This window comes from Carettochelys insculpta, chromosome 10 (genome assembly GCF_033958435.1).
Source record: "Carettochelys insculpta isolate YL-2023 chromosome 10, ASM3395843v1, whole genome shotgun sequence".
NCBI lineage: Eukaryota > Metazoa > Chordata > Testudines > Carettochelyidae > Carettochelys > Carettochelys insculpta.
In genome coordinates this window covers 48,529,687-48,556,737 of record NC_134146.1, presented here as the reverse complement: position 1 = coordinate 48,556,737, position 27,051 = coordinate 48,529,687, and the positions used below count along the sequence as shown (strand labels likewise).

The 27,051-nt window shown below is 41.6% G+C and overlaps 2 protein-coding genes across 5 annotated transcripts in view; both read left to right on the top strand.

Annotated features, from left to right (window-relative positions):
- FYTTD1 (forty-two-three domain containing 1) overlaps window positions 1–8,095 on the top strand; it is a 31,569-nt gene extending 23,474 nt beyond the window's left edge. Inside the window, exons 5-9 of the mRNA XM_075004369.1 lie at window positions 1,330–1,426; window positions 2,176–2,240; window positions 3,191–3,265; window positions 4,494–4,620; window positions 6,069–8,095. Coding sequence (XP_074860470.1) covers window positions 1,330–1,426; window positions 2,176–2,240; window positions 3,191–3,265; window positions 4,494–4,620; window positions 6,069–6,164 — 460 coding nt within the window. The 3' untranslated portion in view covers window positions 6,165–8,095. The remainder of the gene's footprint in view (window positions 1–1,329; window positions 1,427–2,175; window positions 2,241–3,190; window positions 3,266–4,493; window positions 4,621–6,068) is intronic.
- A 2,133-nt stretch (window positions 8,096–10,228) lies between these two features.
- The window catches only part of LRCH3 (leucine rich repeats and calponin homology domain containing 3), a 114,066-nt gene continuing 97,243 nt past the window's right edge, over window positions 10,229–27,051 (top strand). The window contains exon 1 of one of the 4 annotated variants that reach the window (XM_075003780.1): window positions 10,229–10,570. In XM_075003780.1, coding sequence (XP_074859881.1) covers window positions 10,333–10,570 — 238 coding nt within the window. In that variant the 5' untranslated portion in view covers window positions 10,229–10,332. The remainder of the gene's footprint in view (window positions 10,571–27,051) is intronic. The other 3 variants (XM_075003778.1, XM_075003781.1, XM_075003779.1) reach the window with 3 other exon arrangements.

Genomic DNA, 27,051 nt, shown 5'->3' with positions numbered 1-27,051 from the left:
AGGATTAAGCACTAGGCACCACCACCTTCTGAAACCATACCTGTCTTTCTCTGTGAGCCACCACAGAGAGTCCACTTACTGTGGACATCCTGGAGGGCCTCCACACTAAGAAGAAGCAGTATAACCCTGGGAGGAGGGAACAAGTTGTCAGCGAGAGAAAAAACATCTAAGTTGATGATCACAGAAATAGATATCAGAGGGGAGCTGTGTTAGTCTGTATCTTCACAAGCAACAAGAAGTTCTGTGGCACCTATAGACTGACAGATATTTTGGAGCATAAGGTTTCGTGGGCAAAGATGCGCCTGACTAAGCAGTTCTTTGCCCACGAAAGCTTATGCTCCAAAATATGTCAGTCTATAAGGTGCCAGAGGACTTCTTGTTTTCACAGAAATAGAGGGCGAGTATGCAGTTCGAGCAGAACAGATGGGCTGTTCCAGATCAACTCATATACTCTGGTCTATGAATAGAGAGGTTAAGATTAGGTAAGGAAGAATGCAATTTTCCTAAATACCTTTGTTTTTGCAAAGGTTGTTTTTATGCCATTTCAAAATACACAGTTACAGGTTCTTGAAGAAAGAGACTCTCTTAAAGATGTCAGACCAGAGTTACCTCTGAATCGTTCACATGGCTGGGCACCTGGGGGAGGTGTAGGCCAGAGGTTCAGTCTGAGTGTGAGTAGCCTGGTGTGTTTCCTCCCACAATGAGATCTGTGAAGCCAGGTCTGTCACCTAAAAGAGGATGCATCTGAGAGATTAAAAAGTGGTCAGAGGTGCAGTTTCCCCTGTAGCCATGAGAACTCCATGTGACTTCTAAATAAAAATGTGGATTTAATAAACCTGCTCTATCGCAGCTAAATACTCAGAACTTGTCTGTGCTGAGCGTTTTTTCCAGGGGAAAAAATATGTATGCACACAGAGAGAATTGGAGACAAGAGGGCTTTTCCCTCAGGATAATTACTCTACCTGTCTGAATGACTCTTGGTGATGCTGAAGGCTCCTGTTGCAGCGCTGTGGCTGTGAACTGTGGCTGTAAATGAGAGCGTTCCATTTCGCAGTGCTGTGGGGGTGTGAGAGCCATTTTCCAACAACACTTATTTAGGCATTAGAATATCAAAATAACGTTCAAAAACACCTGCAGTGTAGACATAGTCTTAGTTGGGACTCAAGTTGAAAGGCTCAGCATCTAATCAAGCTACTGTGACTTTTCTTAGTTATATATTGAAGAGTATGCTGCTTGAGCCCATTATCCACAGACTTGTTCTACTTTTCTCTAAAAAGAGGCAGTATGTAGAAGTTTTTGATACTGGTTTTATTTTGTAAAATGTTACAGGAGTAATGTACCAACCACTTTTGCCAGAATTGGAAATAAACTAAACCAGCAGAAAGACATGCGTCAAGCAACTTTCCTCTTCAGGAGGGGTCTGAAGGTACAATAAACATTTTCTTAAATTAAAAAAAATACTGTGCACAAGACTAAAATGTGTTCTTCCTCAGTGCACCCCTGCCTCCCTATTTGATTAATGAGATATCTAGATCAGTGGTTCTCAAAGTGTGGTCTGTGATCACTTAGCAGGTGAGGTTGGGACCTCTTCCTCTCTTCCCCCACAAACCCCCAGCAGAGGGAAGCCCGCCTGGACTCTCCAGCCATGTGTGTCTGTGCACATGTGTGCATACACGCATGCATGTTACAGCTGCGTATCTAAGCTATTATGCTCCAGTATGTTAATGAATAATTTAGTATTTAAGATATTTAGAGATGAGTGAATGCATTTTATCATCAGGGATGGTGGTCCACAGAAAGGCTTGTGTTGAGTGTGGTGGGTTGCAGGCCAAAAAGTTTGAGACTTGCTGCTATAGATCAACTGTTAAACTCATTTGATGTGATTTCTTTGACCCCTGAGAAGATCACACTTCAAGTGGCCTTGGGTTACATTTTTTCCCCAAATTTCTTTATTTGAATCAGTTGATTGAAAATTGCTGTGTTCTAAGGGAATATGAGAGTTTCTGGGGCCTGAAGTGACCCTCTGTAGTTGAACAACATTAAAGATATAGGTCTGGTTTTGGTGTACATCTTATGCTTGTGTTCATAAGTTCTTGTTCATATTTTCACCTAATACTACAAGATCAGAAAGTGAAACAATTTTCAAATCCTGCATCCATCTTTCTTTGTTTTCAGGTGCAGGCCCAAGTGCAACCAGTAGAAGAAGTTCTAGATAATCAAGGAGGAAAAAGAACTCGCCAGTAAGTGTCGTATTGCAGCTCTAGAGCTACACTTAAAGCACTGTATGTTTTAAACCGCTTTAGTTTACCTGATGTGTCTAGAGTACTCTACCTTGCTCCTTTTGTGGTGACTGGAACCTCTCGTTGAGTTCTGAATTGATATACTCCCAGGAACAAGGGATCTAGAGCCAATTTCAGAGCTATTAGCTAAGCTTTGCATTCAAGTGTGTTATCATTTGAAAAACTGTAACTTAGCCTATATGTAGGGCTGCATTTTCTCTCCTCCTGTTGATTATACCAGCTAGTATACCTAATTTATGAATGCACAGCCTGTAAAACGTTTTGAACTCACAGTCCATTTGCCAGGCTTAAATTTGAAAGGAAGGTAAGATTGGCATCCTGGCAGGAAAGATAGAATCTTTGCTTCCCAGACTCTTCATGGATAGGCAAAAGGGTTTGCAGCAAACTATACTGGGAAGAATAGCCAGCTTATATGAGAGCAGCATATGTCAGATTTTCAGACTCGCTATCAAATTTGATGGACCACATTGGCCACTGTCCAGAAGACAGGATACCAGGCCAGATGGACCTTTGGTCTGACCCATTATGGCCATTCTTATGCTGTTAGATGCTTCCATCTCCTCAGAACCCCCTGCCTTGCTTTAGCAATCATTGAAATGTTAGGGTGGATTATGTGTTGGCACTCTTCATGTCATCTAGAGATGCTCTGAATAGTTAAACATTGCAGGCATTTGAAGCCATTGCACTCAGTCTGTGCTAGTGGTCCATATAGATGTGTAGCTTGTGTCTGTGTGTGGTCTTGATATAGCACCCTGTACTCTGTAAATTCTGTTTAGAGGTCTGCCAGACTTTTAAAATATTGACTAGTCAGGAACAAGCATTTTGTGTCAAGCTTAAATGGTATGTTGGGATTTCAGCTGGTATAAGCGCTTCCTGTGCTTTCAAACTAGATGGCGAACTTCCACCACAAATGGAGGAATTCTGACTGTATCTATTGACAACCCTGGAGCAGTTGCATCCCCAGTGTGAGTAGAATATTACAAACAATCTTCTCCCTTTGTAACTCCAGTTATTGTGCCTGGGACCATTGTAGAAAGTTAATTATACATACTCACTGGGAGTTCTTGAATGGCAATACTGTCTGTGGAAGCTTTGCAAGATCAGGCCCTTTCTGTTTCTCAATCTGTATTCTAATAGTGTGTAATTGTTGGGATGCCCTTGAAGGTACTCAGTTAGGAAGTTGGTGTGGACTAGAATTGAATTTTTTTTGGTAGTTTAGAATTACTAGGTGGCTAAATTTTCACCTACAACAGATACCCCATCATAAAAAGGCTGAGTTCCCTTCTCTTTGCTGAGTCTTAATGAATGTCCAGGAAATGGTATTTGGATCCTCCATAGTTTGTAGAGATAAAAGTAGAGTTGACAATCAGACAAACATTCCTGTGTTCGCTTTTGTGAATTGGACAGGACAGTTGCATATTAAGATACTTAGTGCTCAGCTTCTGAACTCTGAGCAAACCTTTGATCAGTGGTACCTATCTTCAAAAGGAAACTTCACCAGCCTTGCTTTTTGAAGCTAAAGGTTGTAAATTGACTGTAAAGAATCGCTGTGCAAGAGATTTAAAATAAACATCTTATTTAATTTTAAAATACTTGCTCTCCCCCAATGTCTTTTCAGACCATTTAATCTGCATATATTTGTGTTCAGTGAAATAATGAATGGTTATACCTTGTGTCTAATTGAAATCAAACACTCTCAACTATCCAGTCAGAGTTTCACTCATATTCTAATTCTTCCTTTCGTTGCAGACTTATCAGCTTACTTGGAAGTGTGATCTCTTGTGTTTTCGTAGTACAAGTTGAACCTTCTCTAATCTGGCACCCTCTGCACCTGACTGGTGCATTTTCCAGACCATGGGTGGTCAATATTGTCTAGCATCATTGCCAATGCTTTCCCTGCTTACTGGGCTCTTAGAAGACATTTGGCGTAAATTACAGTTAAATAATAGCATGGAACACGGAGAGCAAGACTGGTGGCTGGAAACAAACTTCATGGGGCCATGGGAAACTTGGCCACACCCATGATAAGTGGCAGTCTGGCTAACTAAAACCCATGATGGATTATGGGTGTGGCCAGATGAAATAGTGCCAGACTAAAAATGTTCAACTTGTATGTCTTGCATAGAGTAACACCTGATTAGTGTTGCATTAATCTTTATTCAATGTGCCATGTAAAAAAAAGTCTTCTTTCAGTTCACAGAAGCCACAGTTAACTCGTATTCCTATGCCCCCATTTCTAATGAAGAGGGAACAACCAGAAGAGAAGAAGGTTCCTAAAGGAGTTATGCTGCAGTTTGATATCAACAGTGTTGGAAAACAGGTAAAAGCTGTTTTCTAACTCTTATTTGGAGTGATTCAATGTACAAATAAGAGGTGGTGAGGTATTCCTTGTTAATAGAGTTAACCAGGGTAAAGCAGGGGACATGCAGTTAGACTTGCTGATTCTGCTTTCAGTTCTGGCATTAGTTTGCTGTTCAACTTTTCAAAAGTTCCTAACCCCTCTTTTTTTTTTTTTTTTAAACCATCTGTTTTTTAAAATAATAATAATAAATAATTATTCCTGCCTAGCTGCCTCGCGTAGGATTTAAAACTGAATAGTGGTATGGCCCTGTAATGTCCCTGAATTAAATGGCTCTGTATTCCTAAATAGAGTGGACAGCCGGGAACATCTTTCTCTCTTTTACCCATCCTCCACAGTTTGGTCATGTCTTCTGCACACCACGGAAGGTCAAATCTGAGTAATTCAGCTTCATATGAGAATTTGAAACAATGAATCTTCAGAAACTTTGGCACGTATAAAATTGCAGAAAATCTCATTGAATTTATTTAAATTGGCTTTTAGTTTATGTACAGCACAATAGTGCCATGGCTCCTGAGTCTACAGAGTGGAACAGATTGTAATCTGACATTTTGGGAAAACAAAAGTGTGCAATTTCATGGTTTCAGAATGTGGGTTTTTAGTATCTAACACAGTTGCCAAACTGAATGACATCACTCTACAGTTATGCAACAGCTGTGTCTTAACGGAAAAGGAAAACTAAATATTGGGTCAGAGGAATGACATTCAGAATAATGGAAAGTACAAAAGTAGAAGTTGAGACCAGTGTTCCAGGTGGTGAAACTGAAATCGTACTGTGAAAATACCCCATAAAAATGTTGTTGTGTAGTAACTTTTAGTGTTTCTAGATTAAATTTTCTTTTGAAATAAAGATGCTTTTTGTAATGGACTCCCTGTTACTTAGAGTGGGATGGTTATGCTGGGTTCTTTCCTTCAAGGAATCATCACATACACTGAATATTGCAAATGTTCTTGTGAGCAAAGTCCAGTAAGCGAATTGTTAGCTACATTAGAATCCAGTTTGCGCTCTCAACTCTCAGGATGCTAACAAGGAGTGTAAAATAGTAAAAACTTGTATTGGTTATCAAGCTGTCAAATGTAATTTAATTACAATATGGAGAATGAATCTGAGGAGTAAAAAACCTGAAAACAGAACTTTTTTTAATCTTGATTTTTTTTGCATATCCTGACTTTCAGCTAACCACTGCATGAATGTTCTTGCATCCCATTTTGTTGTTCTACTCCTCTCTTTTTTTGTAATATTTAAAAAACAGAAAACACTTATTTTCAATATTGGTTTGCAAACAACTCTCAGATGCCTGTTTATGGAGGAAAAAAAACTGAGCAAAGCCAAATGGGTAATTATCATGTTGTAATTGCTCGGTCTAATATTTTTTTCAAGTTCTGTACTGAATGATTTTGTTTTGCAGACTGGAATAACTTTGAATGAGCGCTTTGGGATCCTCAAGGAACAAAGAACAGCCCTGTCTCAGAACAAAGGAAGCCGTTTTGTAACAGTGGGCTAGAGGCTTTTGAAAGGACATGTATATAAAGACTCCACTGATTTGAGAAACTACGATTAAAGTGGGCAGAAGAGTATAGCATACATCACTGAAGTTCTTCAGACTTTTTGTTAGGTGCTGACACGGATAAATATCCTTTATTGATTTATTTATTTTTTTTTTTCCCGTTTAATAGTAAAGACATGATAACCCAGGCAAAAATGGGAAAACTGATCTGTTTGGTAAGTGGTGGTGTGTTTTGATAGAAACAGATCTTTGTATAGTCCCAGCTGCTGATTGGGGCAGGAGAATTGCAGCCAAAATACAAACAGCAGGTTAAAGCTAACAGTTTTGGTAGTGGCATTCAATATCTGCTCCTCAACCCCTGCTATAGTGAGGATTGTGTCAGCATTTCTGTTAAAAAAAACCTGTCTCTTTGTAGGAGCGCAGTCTCTGCCAGAAAACTTCCCTGCAGATTGCGGTTTGGCATTAAGCCAGTTTGTGTTTCTATTCAAGACATAGCTGCCGCTCTTTCTTTCGGAGGGGGTTTGGTTGTAATTGCCAATGCTTTTTGAACTCAGGTTATTCTTTTTGAGGCAAAATTTTTGCACCTTCATTTGGAAAAGTAAAACTATTATCTGAGACACTTCATAGGCATGAAGATGACCCATCCTTAAATCTTCCCTCCTAAGTGAGAGTTGAGGCCACATTAGTGAAACTTGTGCTGCAGCTGTTCATAGTCTATCTGCCTTGTCAGTAAATGGAACTTTTATTCTCTTACATTTTGTTTACTCTACCCTTCTATTTCTTTGTTTTTTCACAAATGTAATACAATATTTTTGTGTTTTGGTCCCTCTTGTAAGGCTAAATACTGACTTAATATAAGTAAGTATAAGATGCCAGGTTTCCTAACCCTCCCAGATTCTAGATTTTAATGTCATAAACTTTGCCCCTGAAAGGGTTTCCTCAGCCTCTTGAGATGCAGCCTACAGGTAGACTTATCTAATGGCACCTGTTTGTATATAATGCCAAAGAGAAATGAAGGGTGCACCTGATCCATAAAGTCAAGTATTTTGATGTTATTGAAGCTGAGGAAGAGTTTCTAGGAGAAGACGCCCACATTTTGCAGATACATAAGGACATGCTAACTTTATGGACATGAGTAATCCCATTGGCTTCAATGAGACTGCTTTAGCATGGGTAAAAGCGATGGATGTGCATAATTATCGGAAGGATGATGGCCGGATTGGAGCATCCTCATTATGCATTCACATCCTTAATGGAAACAAAGCACCTGTTCAAAATTATGCAGGTAAAATTACTTTAAATCCGCATGCTAGTGGATTTTCATCTTTTTCATAGCAATTAGACTTGGCTGTAGCCAGGTAAAAGGAGTTGTTTGGTTGCTGCGTCCACTAATACCAATGGTGCGAAGTTAGTTTTAATACTCTTTTTTGCTTGGAAGACTGTGGATTCAATTTTTAAAAGCTGGTTTCTTTCCACTTCCTGAAATTGTGGGTAAACAGATTGTTTACCCAAGAGTTTAACATTGAGAGCATATGACCATGGAAGGGCTTTCTTTCATATAGCAGTTTGTCAAAATTCATCCTCAACACTGTTCAGTACTTAACCTTTTATTTTAACTTTGAAAAAGTTTTTAATTATCAGTAGAAATATTTCTGAAAAAGGTTCTTCTGTTAGAATTTAGGTAGAAAATGTGGTGTTAGTCATCCTGTTTCAGTGCATATGTTTCCTGTGTACCAGGATGCAACATAGATGCAAAACATTGATGCAATGCATCACAAAAAGCTAGTTTGTATTTAATGAAAAGATGGCTTTACACTGTACCTTTTTGATATTTTTTGAGAAGTTACTGCATTTGGATCTATTCTGAAGCTTGTTGGTTTTTTAAAAATAAAATGTAACAGGTTTCATGTTTTGTGCCTGCTTATAAACTTTTGGTCACTGCATTGATGAATTATGCGGCTTTGGAATATCCCACACAGGGGAATTCAGTACTTGTAAACTGTAGCTGTTAAATATTTAAGGAAGGTACAGAAGGTAAAGATAGGGGGAAAAAAATCTGCACTCTTGAGTCAGGCCAGCATCCTGAAATGTGACAAGCACGTCCTGCCATTGTTTTGTATGAACTATGAAATTTATTTGATGAATATGTTAATTAAAACTGGCATTTCTGAGACTTCTGTTAGGAAGTAGCAATGAACTGAAAAGTGATGTAGTCTGTGACAGGCTGCTAGCTGAAAATCTGTCAGCACATAGACCACTTTTCATGTTGCTTTAGAATGGTTCGCTACTCAGAAGATCAACTTTTAATTTAAACCAGTATTACAGGATCAACATGTTTGTCCCTGACACATTCCCACATAGTCTGAAATGAAATCACTTTTCAGTGAGATGCCAGCGGAAGATTAAGTTTACAATAAAACTGCCACTTTTAATTCCTGCTGTAGACAAAACATTGCCTTTAGACATGGTTGACCAAATTTCAACTATGGTGAATTACCTGGACAGGCTCTTGGATTATCTAAATTCCCTGCTTTCCCATTAGCAGTCAGAATGATGGTCTTGGTCAGATAGCTTCTGAGGGGAGACATGCACTAGTTTTTATAACAAAGTAGCATATCTGATGCTTCTGAAAGATCAATGTGAGCTCTTGTATATCTATCTCAAATGATAGTGATGGAGTGACTTTTTTTTTTTTTTTTTTTTTTTTTTAACTTGTAATTGGGGTAGACATGGGCGGGGGAGTTTCAAAGAGCTACCCTTACCCCTAAATTCAGAGAGCAACACACCTTTAATCATTAAGAATTCCCACCAATAGAAGCAGTCCAGGAGGATATGTTGACATTGGTTGAGTCAGTTAATCCAATGGTTTTGCCTCACCTGAACTGCCTCTCCCCTTTTTTCTAAAGTTTTTGGACCAAATATCATTAGTGAATAGTGGAAGAAGTTACTTTAAGCTACATATAGCTGTTAAACAAATGTGTTTAAAACTTATCTTTCATTGTTTTTGAAGGGCTAGAATGATAGTGAACAATTGGATTTGAATATTTGATAGAGCAAAAGTTTAGGATTGTCATCAAGCTAAATCAACGCCTGTTGCTTTTCTATACCAAAACCTGAGCACAAATCTTTGTCTGTGAATAAAGGGGTAGGTAATCACTTCGCCAGTACAGAGTTGCAGTTAATTTGCATGTCTAAATAACTGCAGCTCTATAAAGATAGCATTTTTGTAGTGCTTGAGTATAGGTGCCAGAGGCAATGATTCTGGTAACAAAAATCCCTATTTGTGATCTATGTCCTGCGAGAGCAGCCTTGTACAAAACCTAGATCTCTGGGTTGCTTAAGTATAGGCCATGTGGCTGGGAGGGGCCCTTTAAGGGAGTAGCTTGGGGCTTTGTTGCCCCCTTATTTCGAGGCAGAGTGCTTGTGTGTGGGTGGACACTCCACATTTCCTTCTGGGGTGTCTCCTTTTGATGTTCTCTCTCTTTGCTGTTGAACAGCGATGGCACTAGCCCTGGAGGATGTGTAGATGATACGTGTTGAACTAGCCTATTTCAATGTTATGTTGAAATAGGCTACTTTTGATGTAGTGTGCTAGTGTAGACATACCTGTGAACTGCAGGGATAGTATGACTCCTGGATTAAAGCATAAGCACTGCATATTTGTGTTCAGGACTCTAATTGGAGGTGAGGGGGCAAAGGAGTGCAGGGGGCACCTTTAATAAAAATATAAGCTGCTTAAATCTTCTCTGGGGTTACACTTGCTTATCTATGATACGTGCACCCAACCTCCCCTACTAGTGGGGAGGAGGGGTGAAGTGTCTTGCTCACTGACTGAACTGTTACAGGCCTAATTCCTGGCTCCTCTCCCTCACCTGTTCCATTCCTTGGGGGATAGGCAGCTTCCCTGGGGCTTCTCCCGCTTCTTAAGGGGGAGGAGGAAGGAGCGGATCCTTGGGAGGGGAAGGGGACCAGAGCCCTAAGGGCACAAAGCCGCCCAACTGCGCCCAGGGAGCATCAAGCCGCCTGCTGTCTCGACTGCGCAGGCGCTTCGAGTGCTGCCAGTCACTGGGCGCAAGACCCCGCCCTGCGAGCATGCGCGCTCGCTTCCACTTCCCCAGGCGCCGCGCAGGCGCTGTGCCCCAAGGAGCCGGGGCAGCGGGGGCAAATGGCGGCCGCGGTGCTGGTGTCTGTGGAGAGCGGCTCGGGGGTGATGCCAGGCGCGAGCCCGGCTGCGGGGGGCGCTCCGGCGGGCCCCTGCGGGCCGGGCTCGTGGAGCCGCTCCCTGGACCGAGCTCTGGAGGAGGCGGCGGTGAGCGGCTGCCTGAGCCTGAGCGGCAGGAAACTGCGGGACTATCCGCGGGGCAGCGCCGCCAATCACGACCTGAGCGACACCACGCAGGCCGGTGAGCGCGGGCAGGGGCCCCGGGGGTGAGGGGCCCAACCGCCAGCGTCCGAGCGCCGCGGCGGCCGGCTGGGGACCGGGCTGGGCTGGGCTGGGCTGGGCTGGCGGCGGGAGGAGGGGCGCGGTCGCGCCGCTTTCCGAAGTGACTCCGGAGCAGCTGAGCTGCCTGGCAGCCTCTGCCGGCCTGTCCGCCCCCGGGCCGAGCTGGCTTGCAGGAGCCGCCGAGCGTCTTGCCAGCCCGCTGAGTTGTCAGGCTCCCCGGCGCTGTGCGGCCTGGGGGGTGTTTCGGGTCGATGGTTTCCTTTTTAACGGGGTAGGCAGGGAGCTTCGCTTCGCTTCGCTTAGCCGAGTCGCGTGGTTTTGTAATCACACGATTCTTCTGCGTCTCCTCTCTGGCTGCGGGGAAGAGTCACACCGACAAATGAAACTGACAACACTGTCCCACTGCGTTAGGCGAAGTGCCTGGTAAAATGCGGCTCGCTCTGTTCGCCTTCAGTTGCCCCCTCAGCGTCTATTACGTTCTTGCTCTGTCCTTTTTCATTCGTAGTACTCTTAGATGTTGTTTGGAGCCCGAGGCAAAAACTTTTCCGACCGAAATCTGTTCGACTTTTCCATGTCTTATTTGGGTAAAATAATTAAAATATTTGCTGGAGTAGGGATATTGTTGTAAGCAATGCTTATAAAGTTACTGCCTGGAATTTAGAACTTGGGCAAGTGCACAGAGGGAATTTTCCCTACGTTTGTTTTACTGGCTGGTTGTATAAACAATGTCTGAACTAATCTTGGAAAGCTTCAGTCACACTGTGAGTCTTCAACTTCAGTTTCTTATAGGTTATTCATTTTTGTTCACTGTAGATGCCTGACCTAATCTCTTCCTTATTGCTCTTGTAAATTAGTTCGTGGTGCCTTGCTTCCAAGGACATTGGCTAAAAATAATCAGGATTGTTTTATTTTAAATGGCTTCTAGGTCTATTAGGTAGGTTCACAAGTGTATGGTTGTGTTGACAGGATGTTAGTTTATTTAAATCTTAGAAAATGTGGAGGTCCTCTTTACACGGTTTAACTTTATATTCTTTCTGTCATATTTGTGGAAAAAATAAAGATGATTACAGGTGACAATGAAAAGCCATACTATTCAGAAAATATCTTGCTGGTTTATTTAATAATCTGAATGAGCGGAGAAAATATTCCCCATTATGGTATGAATAAAACAGTTACTCTTGTACAGAAGAGTGTGAAATATAACCAGAATGAGTGCTCAATTGTCTTGTCTGTATCTACAAATACAGGTAATGGAAAAAGATTAAAAATTCTTTTGTGAGTTTGTCCTTTTAATTTGAAATACTGTTCATTTATTTTACGGTTAAAAATACTTGTGGAAATTCTTGTTTCCACAAACATTTCCTTCTCTTGTCATGAATATTTGCATTGTAATTTGAGAACCATTAACTGGCAATAAATAGCAATATACACCATGCATTGTCGTAACAATGAGTAGTGAAACTTTCTAAATTATTAAAGGAAACCTGTTTATCGGTACAGGTATCTCATTCAATTTTTGGTGGAGCATATCTTTATGGTGATTCTTTGTTTAGGATCAACAAGAAGTCCTGTGGCATCTTATAGACTAACAGACATTCTGGAGCACAAGCTTTTGAGGGCAAAGACCTGCTTTGTCAGATTCATGAGTCGAGGGGATTCAGAGGAGGATTTAAAGAGGGAGTCTCAGTAAAGGGGAGGGCCAAGAGCTGACAAGGTCTATTCAGTCAGGGTGGACATGTCCCGATTATCATCAGTTAATGTGGAGTCGTGAACATCGAGAGAAATCTAGTCAGTTCAGTCAGGGGGGATGTGATCCATTGTCAGTTGCTACTGTGGAGGTGTGAACACCAAGAGTGGAGAAACTGCTCTTGTTTAGGATGAGGCTTGAATGTGGGAGAAAAATACACAGATTTTGTGCGCTCGGTATAGCTTCATTTCAATGTCTCTCTTTTCTGTCTCTCATCAGTTTCTTTTGGATGAAATGCCATACTCATTTACTCTCATTGTGGAGCCTACTTAGAACATACATAATGCCCAAACCATGCTAGGAGTTCTACATACATAAAAATGATTTTTGTAACTTGAAGATTTACAGTTAAGGCCCTCAATGCTAAAAGAACTTACACATATACTTTGCATTATTAGTCACATGAAATGCAATAAGACTAGTCTGCCCACATTGTATAAATAAAGGAAAGTACTTGTGTATGGATTTGTTTGCATAAGCCTCTTTTTTTTTTTTTTTTTTTTTTTTGCAAGATTAAAAGAGAACAATAAACTGCCTAGTGTGGATTCAGATATAGTCATGTAACCTATCACCATATAGGAAGGGAAATAATCTATACCCGTACAAGGTACTTATATTGCTATGACAGCATTCACATTCAAGGACTGTACTAGTAATAACTATATTTTTTTTAAAAAATGAACTCCAAACTGACATATTATATAAAAAGGTGTCTCAATCAGGCCTAGATATTCACAGGGTTAGTGGCCTTGACTGTAAAATCTGATACAGCAAGTGAATCTAAAACAAGGAGTCAGGGCAGCAGGGGGAATCTCAGGGCATAGAAATTACAGCTGTAAGGTCAAATTTACTTGGATACTCAATGTAAGTCTTGAAATTGTTGTTTTTCTACTGCAAATGGGAATACGCCATAAAACAATTTTTTTACAGCAGCTATATTTTGTGGAAAAACAAGGATCTGTAATTACTTCACTTTTTAAAACCCCATTGCTTCTCAGGCTGTGTTAATCTGAACAGTAGATGCAAGTCACTTTCAAGCAGTTCCAGGATCAGTGATACTCAAGGGCAGTTAACATTTCATTTTCTAACATCCAACAGTGAGCCATAAATAAATAGGTATTATGGCACAACTACATTTCTTCTCACTATTTTATGTATTAAAACAATTCTTAAGGTAAAATATTTTGAGACTGTTACCCAACATATTGTTTGTTTTTTAATATCCTTTCCAAAAGAGATGTGCTACCACAAAATAAGTATGGGCCCTAGTAGTGTGAGAAGTTTTGATGGAGTAAATTGAAAGCAGATGTTCCTAGTTTACTGTATATTTGAGGGAGTTTGTTCAAGAGCTCCTTTTAAATAACAAGCAGATGTGTAACACCTTAAAGACTAACAATTTATTGGGTAATGAGCTTTCGTGGAGGAGACCCGTTTCCTCCTATATGAGACCCACAGTCACTGCTTGTTATACGGGAAGCTACAGACAGATGCACCTGGAGTGTGATTGGTTCTCAAAATCATATAGAAAAAAGAATCACAAAGCAGCTTGAAAGGGGCTGGGTGGCAGTGCACCCCCACTCTCCAGGTGCCCTTTGGTGAGGGCTGAAGCTCTCCACCGCCCCCAGTTTGTGCAGGAACATTTCTGGCTCATCCACATTGTTGGGGAGTGATGGAAAAGTGCATGTTTTGCATACTGAACCCCATATCCCCAGTTACAAAACCCCATATCCCCAGTGCCAACCTAGTGCAATGATTTAAAGTAAATGAAGGAAAACAAAAGTTCATTGCATTAAGGACCCCAGCGGTGCCCAGTAAATGTACCAGTTACTTAAAGAATAAACATTAAAAATGTTTTCACTCTGGGATTTCTAATATAATATGTGTACCCAGCAGTATGCTCTCTCTGTGGTCAAGTTCTGTCTTACCTTAAAAGTAATTGAAGGTCATGCCCAAACTACATGTATAATGACACAAGTAATAAGAAATGTCATGGGGTGTATTATGTTACTAATTTGTACAGCACCATAATCTTGTACGCTGTTTTCAAAACATAAGTCTCAGCAAAATCGAAACCTAAATCTGATGGACTTAGTACATAAGAACATAAGAATGGCCATACTGGGTCAGACCAAAGGTCCATCAAGCCCAGCATCCCATCTGCCGACGGTGGCCAATGCCAGGTGCCCCAGAGAAGGAGAACAGAAGACAAGTGATTTATCTCCTGCCATCCATCTCCTGCCCTAGTTATGAAGGCTAGGGCACCATACTTTATCCCTGGCTAATAGCCATTTATGGACCTGACCTGCAAAAATTTATCAAGCTCTTTTTTAAACCCTAATAGAGTCCTGGCCTTCACAGCCTCCTCGAGCAAGGAGTTCCACAGGTTGACTGTGCGCTGTGTGAAGAAAAATTTCCTTTTATTAGTTTTGAACCTACTACCCATCAATTTCATTTGGTGTCCCCTAGTTCTTGTATTATGGGAAAAGGTAAATAATTTTTCTATATTCACTTTCTCCACACCATTCATGATTTTATATACCTCTATCATATCGCCCCTCAATCGCCTTTTTTCCAAACTGAAAAGTCCCAGTCTCTCTAGCCTCTCCCCATATGGGACCCTTTCCAAGCCCCTAATCATCTTAGTCACCCTTTTCTGAACCTTTTCTAATGCCAATATATCTTTTTTGAGGTGAGGAGACCACATCTGCACGCAGTACTCGAGATGTGGGCGTACCATAGTTTTATATAGGGGAAGTATGATATCTTTTGTCTTATTATCGATCCCTTTTTTAATAATTCCTAACATCCTATTTGCCTTACTAACTGCCGCTGCACACTGCGTGGATGTCTTCAGAGAACTATCCACTATAACTCCAAGATCCCTTTCCTGATCTGTCGTAGCTAAATTTGACCCCATCATGTAGTACGTGTAATTTGGGTTATTTTTTCCAACATGCATTACCTTACACTTACCCACATTAAATTTCATTTGCCATTTTGCTGCCCAATCACTCAGTTTGCTGAGATCTTTTTGTAGTTCTTCACAATCCCTTTTGGTTTTGACTGTCCTGAACAACTTGGTGTCATCTGCAAACTTTGCCACCTCACTGCTTACCTCATTTTCTAGATCATTGATGAACAAGTTGAACAGGATCGGTCCCAGGACTGAGCCCTGGGGAACACCACTAGTTACCCCCCTCCGTTGTGAAAATTTACCATTTATTCCAACCCTTTGTTTTCTGTCTTTTAACCAATTCCCGATCCATGAAAGGACCTTTCCTCCTATCCCATGACCACCTAATTTACATAAAAGCCTTTGGTGTGGGACCGTGTCAAAGGCTTTCTGGAAATCTAGGTATATTATGTCCACTGGGTGCCCCTTGTCCGCATGTTTATTAACCCCTTCAAAGAATTCTAATAGATTAGACAGACACGACTTCCCTCTGCAGAAACCATGCTGACTTTTGCCCAACAATTCGTGCTCTTCTATGTGCCTTGCAATTTTACTCTTTACTAGTGTTTCTACTAATTTACCTGGTACTGATGTTAAACTTATCGGTCTATAATTGCCAGGATCTCCTCTAGAGCCTTTTTTAAATATTGGTGTTATATTGGCCGTCTTCCAGTCATTTGGTACCAAAGTGGATTTAAAGGATAGGTTACAAACCACTGTTAATAACTCCACAATTTCACATTTGAGTTCTTTCAGAACCCTTGGGTGAATGCCATCTGGTCCTGGAGACTTGTTACTATTCAGCTTATCAATTAATTCCAAAACCTCCTCTAATGTCACTTCAATCTGAGTGAGTTCCTCAGATTTGTCGCCTAAAAAGGCTGGCTCAGATTTAGGAACCTCTGTAACATCTTCAGCCGTGAAGACTGAAGCAAAGAAATCATTTAATCGCTCCGCAATGGCACTGTCTTCCTTGATTGCTCCTTTTATTTCTTTATCATCCAAGGGCCCCACTGCTTTTTTAGCAGGCTTCCTGCTTCTAATGTATTTAAAAAACATTTTACTATTGTTTTTTGAATTTTTGGCTAGCTGTTCCTCAAACTCTTTTTTGGCTTTTCTTACTACATTATGACAGTTAATTTGGGAGTGTTTATGTTCCTTTCTATTTTCCTCACTAGGATTTGACTTCCACTTTTTAAAAGCTGCCCTTTTCTCTCTCACTGCCTTTTTAACATGGCTGTTTAGCCATGGTGGTTCTTTGTTAGGTCTCTTACTGTGTTTTTTTATTTGGGGTATACTTTTAAGTTGGGCCTCTAGTATGGTGTCTTTAAACAGTTTCCATGCAGCTTCCAGGGATTTTAGTTTAATTACTCTACCTTTTAGTTTCTGTTTACCTAGCTTCCTCATTTTAGTGTAATTCCCCTTTTTGAAATTAAATGCCAGAGTGTTTGACCGCTGCGGTGTTCTTCCCAACACAGGAATATTAAAAGTTATTATATTGTGGTCACTATTTCCAAGCAGTCCAGTAACAGTTACCTCTTGGACCAGATCCTGCGTTCCAGTCAAGACTAGATCGAGAATCGACTCTCCCCTTGTCGGTTCCTGTACTAGCTGCTCCAAGAAGCAGTCATTTAAGGCATCAAGAAATTTAATCTCTGACTCCCGTCCTGAGGTGACATGCACCCAATCAATATGGGGATAATTGAAATCTCCTATTATTACTGTGTTTTTTATTTTGATAGCCTCTCTAATCTCCCTCATCATTTCAGCATCACTATCACTGTCCTGGTTAGGTGGTCGGTAATATATTCCTAATGCCATATTCATATTAGAGGAATGAATTGTTATCCATAATGATTCTATGGAACATTTTGATTCCTTTAGGATTTTTACTTCATTTGATTCTATATTATCCTTCACATATAGTACCACTCCGCCACCCGCACGACCTGTTCTGTCTTTCCGATATAATTTATATCCCGGTATGATAGTGTCCCACTGATTGTCCTCATTCCACCATGTTTCTGAGATGCCTATTATGTCAACTTCCTCCTTTGATATGAGGTACTCCAGTTCACCCATCTTATTAGACAGACTCCTAGCATTAGTGTAAAAGCATGTTAGAAAACTACCACTATTTATATGTCCGCCTTTCACAGACGTGGTGGATTTTTTTATGCACGATTGTTTCACATCTGATCTTGCCCATATATTATTTCCCACGTTCCCTATCTGACTAACTTCTAGGAATCCCTGTCTATGGAGCCTCGTGTAAGAGAAGTCTCCGTCCGATCCAGGTGCTCCCCCGCACCAATCGGCTTTCCCCCACCTCTTAGTTTAAAAACTGCTCTATGACCTTTTTAATGTTTAATGCCAGCAGTCTGGATCCACCTTGATTTAGGTGGAGCCCATCATTCCTGTATAGGCTCCCCCTACCCCAAAAGTGTCCCCAGTTCCTAATAAATCTAAACCCCTCTTCCCTACACCATTGTCTCATCCACGCATTGAGACTCTGAAGTTCTGCCTGTCTATCTGGCCCTGCGCGTGGAACTGGAAGCATTTCAGAGAATGCCACCAAAGTACAGATGGTTAAAGAATGAAGTGTAAAAATGATAGCAGATAAGATTGCAGTTGACATAGTGGTGGAAAGTTTAGCAAAGTAGTTTTTAAGGAAGAGGTGAAGGAAGATGTCTGATACATAGGAAAAGAATGGAGATTGTTCTAAGCCCAGGACTTAGTGTGTATTGTTTCAAAATAAGTGTGAAATAGTATCCTACTAGGTCCTTAATTGGATATCTAAATAGCATCAGACATTATTTTTGTTGAGATTTAACATAATAAAAACTGTTTATGTAGATTGACATGGTTTTAAGCAAGCTTAATGCTTTCATTATTTACTTTGATTAATTTTTAAAATGTTTTTTACCTTAGGACTCTACGTACATTTTTTGATTAACGGAAATCTATTAACTTGTATTCCTGACACGAATTTTGAAAAAAATGCTGTAAACAGCATTTGCAGTTTATCTTTTACTTGAAGAATAACAAGGGTTTTTCTGTTCTTTTCGGATGTTGAGAAGAGCAGCAACACCAATCCTGCACAGAACCATCCTCATATTCCATTATTCTTCTATGGGCATAATGCAGTCTTGCTGCTGCTGCTGTTACTAGTAACGTGCAAGCTCCCCTCAAAACTGTGTGGTAGTTGTCCTACGAATGCATGAGGCAGGAAGTGGAACCAGTCATATACAAAACCAGAAGGCTGACAACACAGTGTAAACAAATCAGGGTGGTGAGGGGACTAAAAACCTTTTTAACTACTTTCAGTTGTAGCTGTTTTGGATATTTGTTGTAACTAACAGTTATAAAACTTTCAAGTAGAAAATAAAATTTCATATTGACAGTGCCCCCATAATTATTAATTTACACTGTATTTGAGAGAGTGAGTCTGTTCAAGGACTCCTCCTAAACCAGCAGTTCCCAGCCTTTTCCAGACAGGGACCCATTTTGATAATGCAGAAGGACTTGCTGACCCAAGGCAATTCAAAAACAGGGGGGAGGGGGCAGCAGTGCTGTAACTTTCTAATTTTGCACCTGAGGCAAGAGCACAAAATTGTGCCCCTTCATGTTTATATATTCATAGTAGTTATTTCATAAAAAAATGGGAAAATATATGAATAGTAAAATAAGGTCTAGGACCACCAAATTCAGTATACACCTTCCTGTCTAACTTAAAGCAAGGTGAAGGTTTAGTTGTGCCAGGGTGGAGGAGAGGCCTGGAACGCCCTCACCCTCAGGTTTGTTGCTTTCTGTTCCCCTTCCTTATTGTCGGTGCATTTTTGCCTTGCTCCCTATTTGCTGCATTCCTCACTCTGACTGTGGAGGGCTGGGAGGGGCACCAGGCGAGCTGTGCGTTTTGCTCTCATTCATTCTCGGGTAGGATGGGGAACAGCAAATGGTTGGGGGTGAGGAGGGGCTCAGGTCAGGGGGTTGGGATGTGTGTGGAGGGGAGCAAGGGTCAAGACAGGAGATGTGGGTTGTTGGGAGTGAAGAAAATCTCAGAGCAGGAAGGTGGGGATGGGGGCAGGTTTTGAAAGATAGTCATTTAACTGAAGCATGTACATGTTCCGTTTTCCTATAATAAAATGGGGAAAGAAAAAAAAAACTTATTGACTTAAGGACCTAAGTAATGCTTGGGTAAATTTGCTAGTCAGAGATAAATTAATCTAGCTTCACGCTGGCATCAGTTCATTGGAGCAACTTTATTAATTAAATCAGCCAACTGGCGAAATTATATTTAAAAGCAAATGTGCAGGTAATATTTCCAGGCCCCTCCTTGAACAGTAATAAGAACAAAGCATCTGTCAGATCTAATTTACTGCTAGAACAGTACTAAATAAACAGAATTTTCACCAGGTTCTGAAAGCTAACATTTTTGTTTTGGACCACGGAGACCGTGTCTACACTAGCCCGAATAGCCATTTCGAAGTTTACTAATGAAGCGCTGAACTACATATTCAGCTCCTCATTAGAATGCCAGCAGCTGTGGCACTTTGAAATTGACGTGGCTCGCTGCCCCGCGGCTCGTCCATATGGGGCTCCTTTTCGAAAGGACCCCAGCAACTTCGAAATCCTCTTATTCCTAACAGCAGATAGGAATAAGGGGTTTCGAAGTTGCCAGGGTCCTTTTGAAAGGAGCCCCATCTGGACGTGCTGCAGCTGCCGGCATTCTAATGAGGCGCTGAATATGTATTTCAGCGCTTCATTAGTAAACTTCGAAATGGCCATTTCGAAGTTTGGGGCTAGGGTAGACGTAGCCAGAGAGAATCACACTCTGCTGGCAAATGACCTTTTGGGCAGACATTCAAATCTAGCACTGTTACCAAGGGCCTGCTAGCTAGACCCAGCTGGTGTGGCACTATAGGATAGTGGTCTTTCAGGTATCTGTGTAAGGCTTTAAAAATTAAAATCAACACTTTGAATTGTACCCAGAACTGAGCAGTAAATTAATGAAACGTTTGAAGCAAAACTGCATTGCTCTTATTTATTTTTGTATTTTAATGAGGATTAGTGTCATTTTATGTTAGATGATATACAACATGGATGGTTTTGGTAAAGGTCATGCCCAGGAAAGAAGGTGGTGGTGTGGCAACTGACATAACAAGTACTGGTGAAAAAGGAACTGTAGGCAGTCCAAGCTCTAGAAATCCCCCAAAATTACAAACCTTATTGATGAAAAAAGACAGTTTATTACATGATTAACTTCCTTACACATACGATCTCTGTTATCTCCAAGTCTTTTTCCCCCAGCCTGCCTGCTTCATCTCCATTTTTATAATAAGTATCATTGTCTCTGTCTACGTGAGAAGCATGTGTTGCCAGAAGTGAGCGTTCAAAGGGATTTTCTGGCAAAACTTCTGTAGACAGATTGCATGTACACACAAGTGCAAATCAAAAGAGCAATCCACTCTGTCAGAGCAGCCAGGCTGCCTGGCCCTCTTTCAACAGAATGGCTGACCAGAAGCTCTGCAAACAGGGCTGCCTGGTGAGCTGGAAGCCCTGGCTGTCGACAAAAGTGCCCCGGAATGTCTGTGTGGCTGTTTTGTTGACAGGAAGTTGTCGAGAGGCATCATACTTGAATGTGAAGAGGTCTAACGCTGCTGTGGCTCTGCAGAGTTTTGTTGACAGACTGTTGACTAAGCACATTTTGCGTATAGACGCTCCATGGGTTTTTCTGACAAAAGTCCAGTTTGCCAGAAAAACCCTTTCATGTAGATGTAGCCATTATGTATATAAAATGTATTTTCCAGCGATCCTGTTGTTCTCTGCCAGGCAGTAGGAAAACAAGGGCAAACAAACCATCCAAGTTACATGAAAAGGAGACATGCTCGTTGTCACTATAATAGCATCGCTATCCATAGTATGTAAGTATCTTTCCAAGTGGCCACAGTACACCAAGGAGAACTCGGCTGTATCTTACAAGAGCTGCTGTTACCTACACCAGTTACTGGAATAACTTTAAGTGGGAAGAATGGAAATGTGAGAGTAATTCCAACATCTGTTAAGGTTTCGAATAGAATAAATAGAATAGCCTGGTCAGTTTCTCGACTCTGTGAGAGGAGCTGGGAGCCAGGCTGCTGCCTGGTTCCCAAGTCTGGGCCACTGTGTTTCTCGGCTTCTGCAAGCCTCCTTCCTGTCTCCCCTTGATATGCGCAAAAATTTGAGTTACATGGGGGTTGCAGGAATGCAACTTGAGGTTTTGCAATACTGTACCTACTCTAGTAGCAAAATTGATAGTGTCACTCTGCCTCTGTCTTTGCAGTAACTTTGCCTGTAATGTGTTTGTGTCAGTTTCAGGGTAATTGCATCTTTGACCCACCTCCGTGACCCAGTCCTACCTTTTGGGTTTGGGTCATCTGTCCTTCACCTCTCTGTATACATGTACTTGTGTCCCATTCCATTCTGGTTTAAGGTTTTAGGCTGCAGCCCCATATTTTTAATTGTTTTCTCCCCAGAAAGTAAATCTGCTGAACAGCCAGCATCTGTGCTTCAGTTTTTCTCCACATGCTATCACTAGTACAGGTACAAGTTATTACACAGCTTTTTTCAGCAGGCTACATTGATTCTTAGGACAAAAGAGCGAAACACCTCTTCCTTTTCTGAATCAAAAGGAATATTCTGAGTCTTTATATCTAAATTTTGTTTTTTGTCCCTACGTGCTGGGACTACCTTAAACTAATATGTGCAAACCACCCAGAGAACTGTTATCTGAAGCTCTTCACACGCCTCCCCAGACATTTCAATAATTCCCCATTCCTTCCACGTGTTTCACGTCTGGAGGAGCCGTGGAACACCCCTTGGAGCTGCAAGCAATCTCTGGCTAACGGCGATGCATAAAACATTCATAAATTTAGTACGGTCCCCAAAGATATTGCATGCGATTGCAATCTCTATCCCAGTTGAGGTTTTGCATTTTTTTTCTTCCTAACAGTTGACAAGATACCCAGTAAAAAATGACCAGAGCCAGGGCCACCTTTTAAAATTGCATGCTATTAACAAAATCAGAGACAATGTTCTGGTCATATAAGAAACAGGACTAAAATGTTGGCGAAACGCACTTCTGTTCATTGTAAAGTTAAATGTGCTGAGGCAGATTAATGTAATATGCTTCATACTACAGCTTTTCCATAGGGTGTCTTCAGTATTTATATCAGTTGCTGACATTTTAGTTGAGATAATCTATGAAATATAAAGTGTCTTGAGAAACACACTATGGGTCGTAGTTAAGCAACATTGGAACAAATATTTATTCTTAAAGCCACAAAGCCAGTGTCATAATCCTGCTAAAATAAGTGTTTTACATAACCCAGAGAAGTTTTATGGAATGAATATTCATGACACAATAATACTCTTCATTTCAGACCAGCTGAGACTGGAAGGAAGAAGTGCTTGTCTCAACTCCAATTGTGTTCATAATGTTAGGATCATGTGGGTATAGCTCACCAGGTCTGTTCCCTGCCATTGCACAGGCCTGGGCCTTTGCACCATAGTCCCTGCTGGTCTCTACTTTTGGCAGACAATACGGTAGAACATTCAAGTTGTATGCATCTTGGGTCAACATTCCTCTGAGTGGCAGGGAGCTGGCACCTGGCTCTTGGCTGCCCACCACTCAGAGGAGCCTGGAGCCTGGAGCCAGGCACCAGCTCCCCACCACTCAGACCAGAGGGGAAACTGACAAGCGCTGCTGTGCTGGTCAGTTTCCTGTCTCCTGTAATGGACACCAGCCAAGAGCCTGCCTATCTCTGCCTCAATGAGCAGTTTCCCTGCTCCTGTCAGGGGCAGCGAGAATCAGGTTGCCACCCCCAACAGGAGTAGTTTCCCATCTCCAGTTAGGGGCACCAGCCTGATTAGTGGCTGCTGCCATTGACAGAAGCTGGGAAACTGACCAGTACAGCACTCCTGGTCAGTTTCCCCTCTCCTGTGAGCAGCAAGTAGCCCAGAGCCAGACTCTGGGCTGCTGTCCACTCACAGGAGGTGGGAAACTGACCAGCAGTGCTGCATTGGTCGGTTTCCTGGCTCCCTTGAGTTATGTGGAATTTGATTTAGGTGGGATTGTGCAAGTATGCAACCTTCACGTAAGTCAGGATTCTACTGTGGGTTTAGTTTCCTGATGGCTATGATACTTGAGTCTAATCCAGGTGGGGTAGAGAGAGTGCTTTAAATTAAGTCAATCAGAATCAGTGATTCTAAATCACAGTGTTGAAAGCCTCAATTTAAATAAACATTTTAAATATAATTTTCTCTTTGTACTTTTATTTTCTGAAGAAAGGTGCATTCTCATTGGTTAATGTGACCGTTAACAATGGTGATTTACTATTAAATCAGAGGTCTTCGTTCTGTGAGTATGAGGGGTGTGTCGCAGTTTGCAAGGACTAGCCCCTGGTCGGCTGCCAGACACTTTGCCTCAGCATTTATGCACATGGCTGCTTACAGCACATGTTGTCTGGGAATGATGAACTGTGGACAATGAGAGCCACAGGAAGAAGTGCGGGCCAGGCCGTAGTTTCCTACAGCTCCCATTAGGCAGGAATGGTGGACTGGTCAGTGGGAACAACCGTACCTGGGGCGTGCAGGCAAACAAAGCATCTGGTAATCCACCATTGGCTAAACCTGACGAACAGCATCTGGCCCACAATCTGCTTATTGTCCCCCTCTGGATTAGGTGACTTGCTGGTCCTTTCTGGTCTTATTCTTTTTCAAATCCAGATAGCTGGATGTGTGTGAAAAAATGAAATAGTTTACAATATGAACAATTTGAATTGTATTCACTACGCTCCATAATTAACAATCCACTAGGATGAAAGTAATTCAAGTGCGTGGGACCAAACACACACAGCCATGCCCAGCAAAGTGTGAAAAAAACAAAACCAAAAAAAAAACCAAAACTTTATTTTCCCCCCCAGAGGTTTTAAGGGTGATTGAGGGAATAGAAGGGATGAAGAAGAACCCCTGCTTCTTTTTTCAAACCTAGCATTTTAGCAAGGAATAGCTGCATAGTCTTAGGCCAAGATTCTAGCTACCTGAATGTGGTCAGATAAGAATCTGATCTCCAGTTGCTATCAACACTTTCTCTGCTGTTCAAAACCAGGTCAGCCAATGGGGGTGTGGAGAAGGTGGGGCAAAAGAGGTATTTTCCCCCAAAACCAATTTTTCAAAGGGGCCCAGGACAGCATATTTCCAACTGTGCATGGCTGGGAGGGAGAAGGAGGAGGGCCAGCACAGGGGACCCAGCAGCACTGAGGGTTAAGTGCCCTAGGCCCTGCCCCTTCTGTCATTTGTCTTTTCCCCTTCTGCAGCATGATGCTGGGGCCCCGTCCCACCTTCCCCATGACCCACAGCACCTCTTGGTGGCACTGTGAAAAATGGTTGCTCCCCAGTCATTGCTTCCTGGTCTCAGAATAATGTCTGAACTCTGGATGTGACTGTCAGACGGTTGGTCTTGGCTAACAGAAATAAATCTGGGTAGTGTTTCAGGATGTTAGTTCTCTTGATTTCTCTTTTCTTACACTAATTGGTATCTGAAGAGAAAAGAGAGAGGTTAGACATGAATGTACACAAGCACATTTATTTAATGAACCCTGGTCATATAACTTTATGAAGGAGTTGAGCTTTGCATTAAACTCTGAGGCAGAGAAATATTTTTTGTGTATTTGTACAACGAATATTACGAAGATTTCCTGGTCTATGCCTGGGCCTCCTAAACACTGCCACAGTACAATAAGAATGTCTCACTTCTATCTATTGTTAAACTGACCTAAAAATCTGCAAAAATCCTAAAAACCTATATTTAGGGCAGCCTGTGAAGACCTTCAAAAGGAGCTCACAAAACTAGGTGACCAGGCAACAAAATGGCTGATGAATTTTAATGTTGATAAATGCAAAATAATGCATATTAGAGAACCTAATTCCAGATGTACATATAAAATGATGGGGACTAAATTAGCTATAGCCATGTAAGAGACAGGTCTTGAAGTCATTGTGGATAGTTCTCTGAAATCATCCACTCTGTGCAGCGGCAGGCAAAAAGCAAATAGAATGTTAAAAATCATTAAAAATGGGATAGAGAATAGGACAGAGAATATATTATTGCTCCTACATAACTGCATGCAGATACAGTTGCCTCATCTCAAAAGAGATACCTTGGCACTTGAAAAAGTTCAGAAAACAGCAGAAAAATGATTAGGGGTTTGGAATGGCTGAGGTATGATGAGAGATTAAAAAGGCTGGGAGTTTTCACTTAAAAAAGAGGACACTGCTTGGAGAGGTATGATAAAGGTCTGTGGAGAAAGTAAATAAGAAAATGTTATTTACTTCTTCCCATAACAAATGAAATGTAATGGGTAGCAGGTTTAAAACAAAGTATTTTTTCACGACACACAGTCAACCTTTGGAATTCCTTGCCAGAGGAAATACTGAAGATGATGCCTTTATAGGGTTTTTAGAAAAAAGCTAAATAAGTTCGTGGAGGATAAGTCCATCAATGCCTAAATTTCTCAGTTATATTCCACACTGTCTTTTATGATAGGGTACTACTGTCTAGCAGAGCTGTTTTTTCATGATCAAGTACTTACTCTCTGTAGAGATGCTTCAGATACATCATTGAAAATAACAGGACGGCCATGTTGAGGGTGATGAAGCTGATGTGAGAATGCTTTAGTCCTGCTGCTATGTTGAATGGGATATCAGGAGGAAGTAGCTGGATGTTCCTGGGGTAATCAAATGTCCCAATTTTTAGGGGCTTTGTTTCATCTAGGCACCTATCCCACCTCAAATAACTCCTGCCCCATCCCAGTTTTTCAGGCTATCTACAGAGATACACATCTCATAGAGCTGGAAGGGACCTCAGGAGGTCACCAGGACCAGTCCTCTGCCTTTTTGGCAGGGCAGAGCACTGCCCCTTTTTTCATTCTATTTGCTCCAGATCCTTAAATGGCCCCCTCAAGAACTGAACTCACAACTATGGGTTTAGCAGGCTAATGCTCAAGCCACTGAGCTATCCCTAGCTCTTGCGTTCCCCTCATTGTTTTCAACACCCTTTGACTGAACTTTATGCTTGAAGGCAGCAAATGTGTGTTAGTTAAGTGCTCCATGTTTTCATTATTTTGCAACCATTTACTGTTGACCTTTTGTAAGTTTCCTGATCACATTGTTTTAAAATTTATATGCTCTCAGTTTCAGGCCAATGAGGCTTATCCATTTAAAGTGTTTCTTTGAACTGAGTTGCTTACGATGGCATTCAGCTGATGACAGCTTTGGCTTTCATCTGTTCCCATTTAGCAAAATAAAGTGTTTTAAGCAAGTAATTTTAAACTGATGTTTAGCTCCAGACTCAAGCTGACAGTTGGTTCCTTCAATAAAAGAAAACAGTAAAGATGTGTGTGTGGCAGACTTTGCTAGTTATGTTGAATGTGCTGTAAGTGTTGTGATAGTTAATGGTTGATGGGGTCTGGGCTGGGCCCTGCGCTGGCTGGGAAAGGGGCTCAGGATGGCATGGTGGTGGGGGAGGGGGAGCATCCTCCATTGGTAACTGGGATGGGCTCCACACTGTGGCTGGCATGGTGTAGGAGAGGAGGGGCTGGGCCCTGCCCTGCCCTGCACTGGCCAAGAAAGGGGCTGGGACTGGCATGGTGTGGGAGTGGGGGTTATATTGGGGGACTGGGCTGGGCGCTGCACTAGGTGA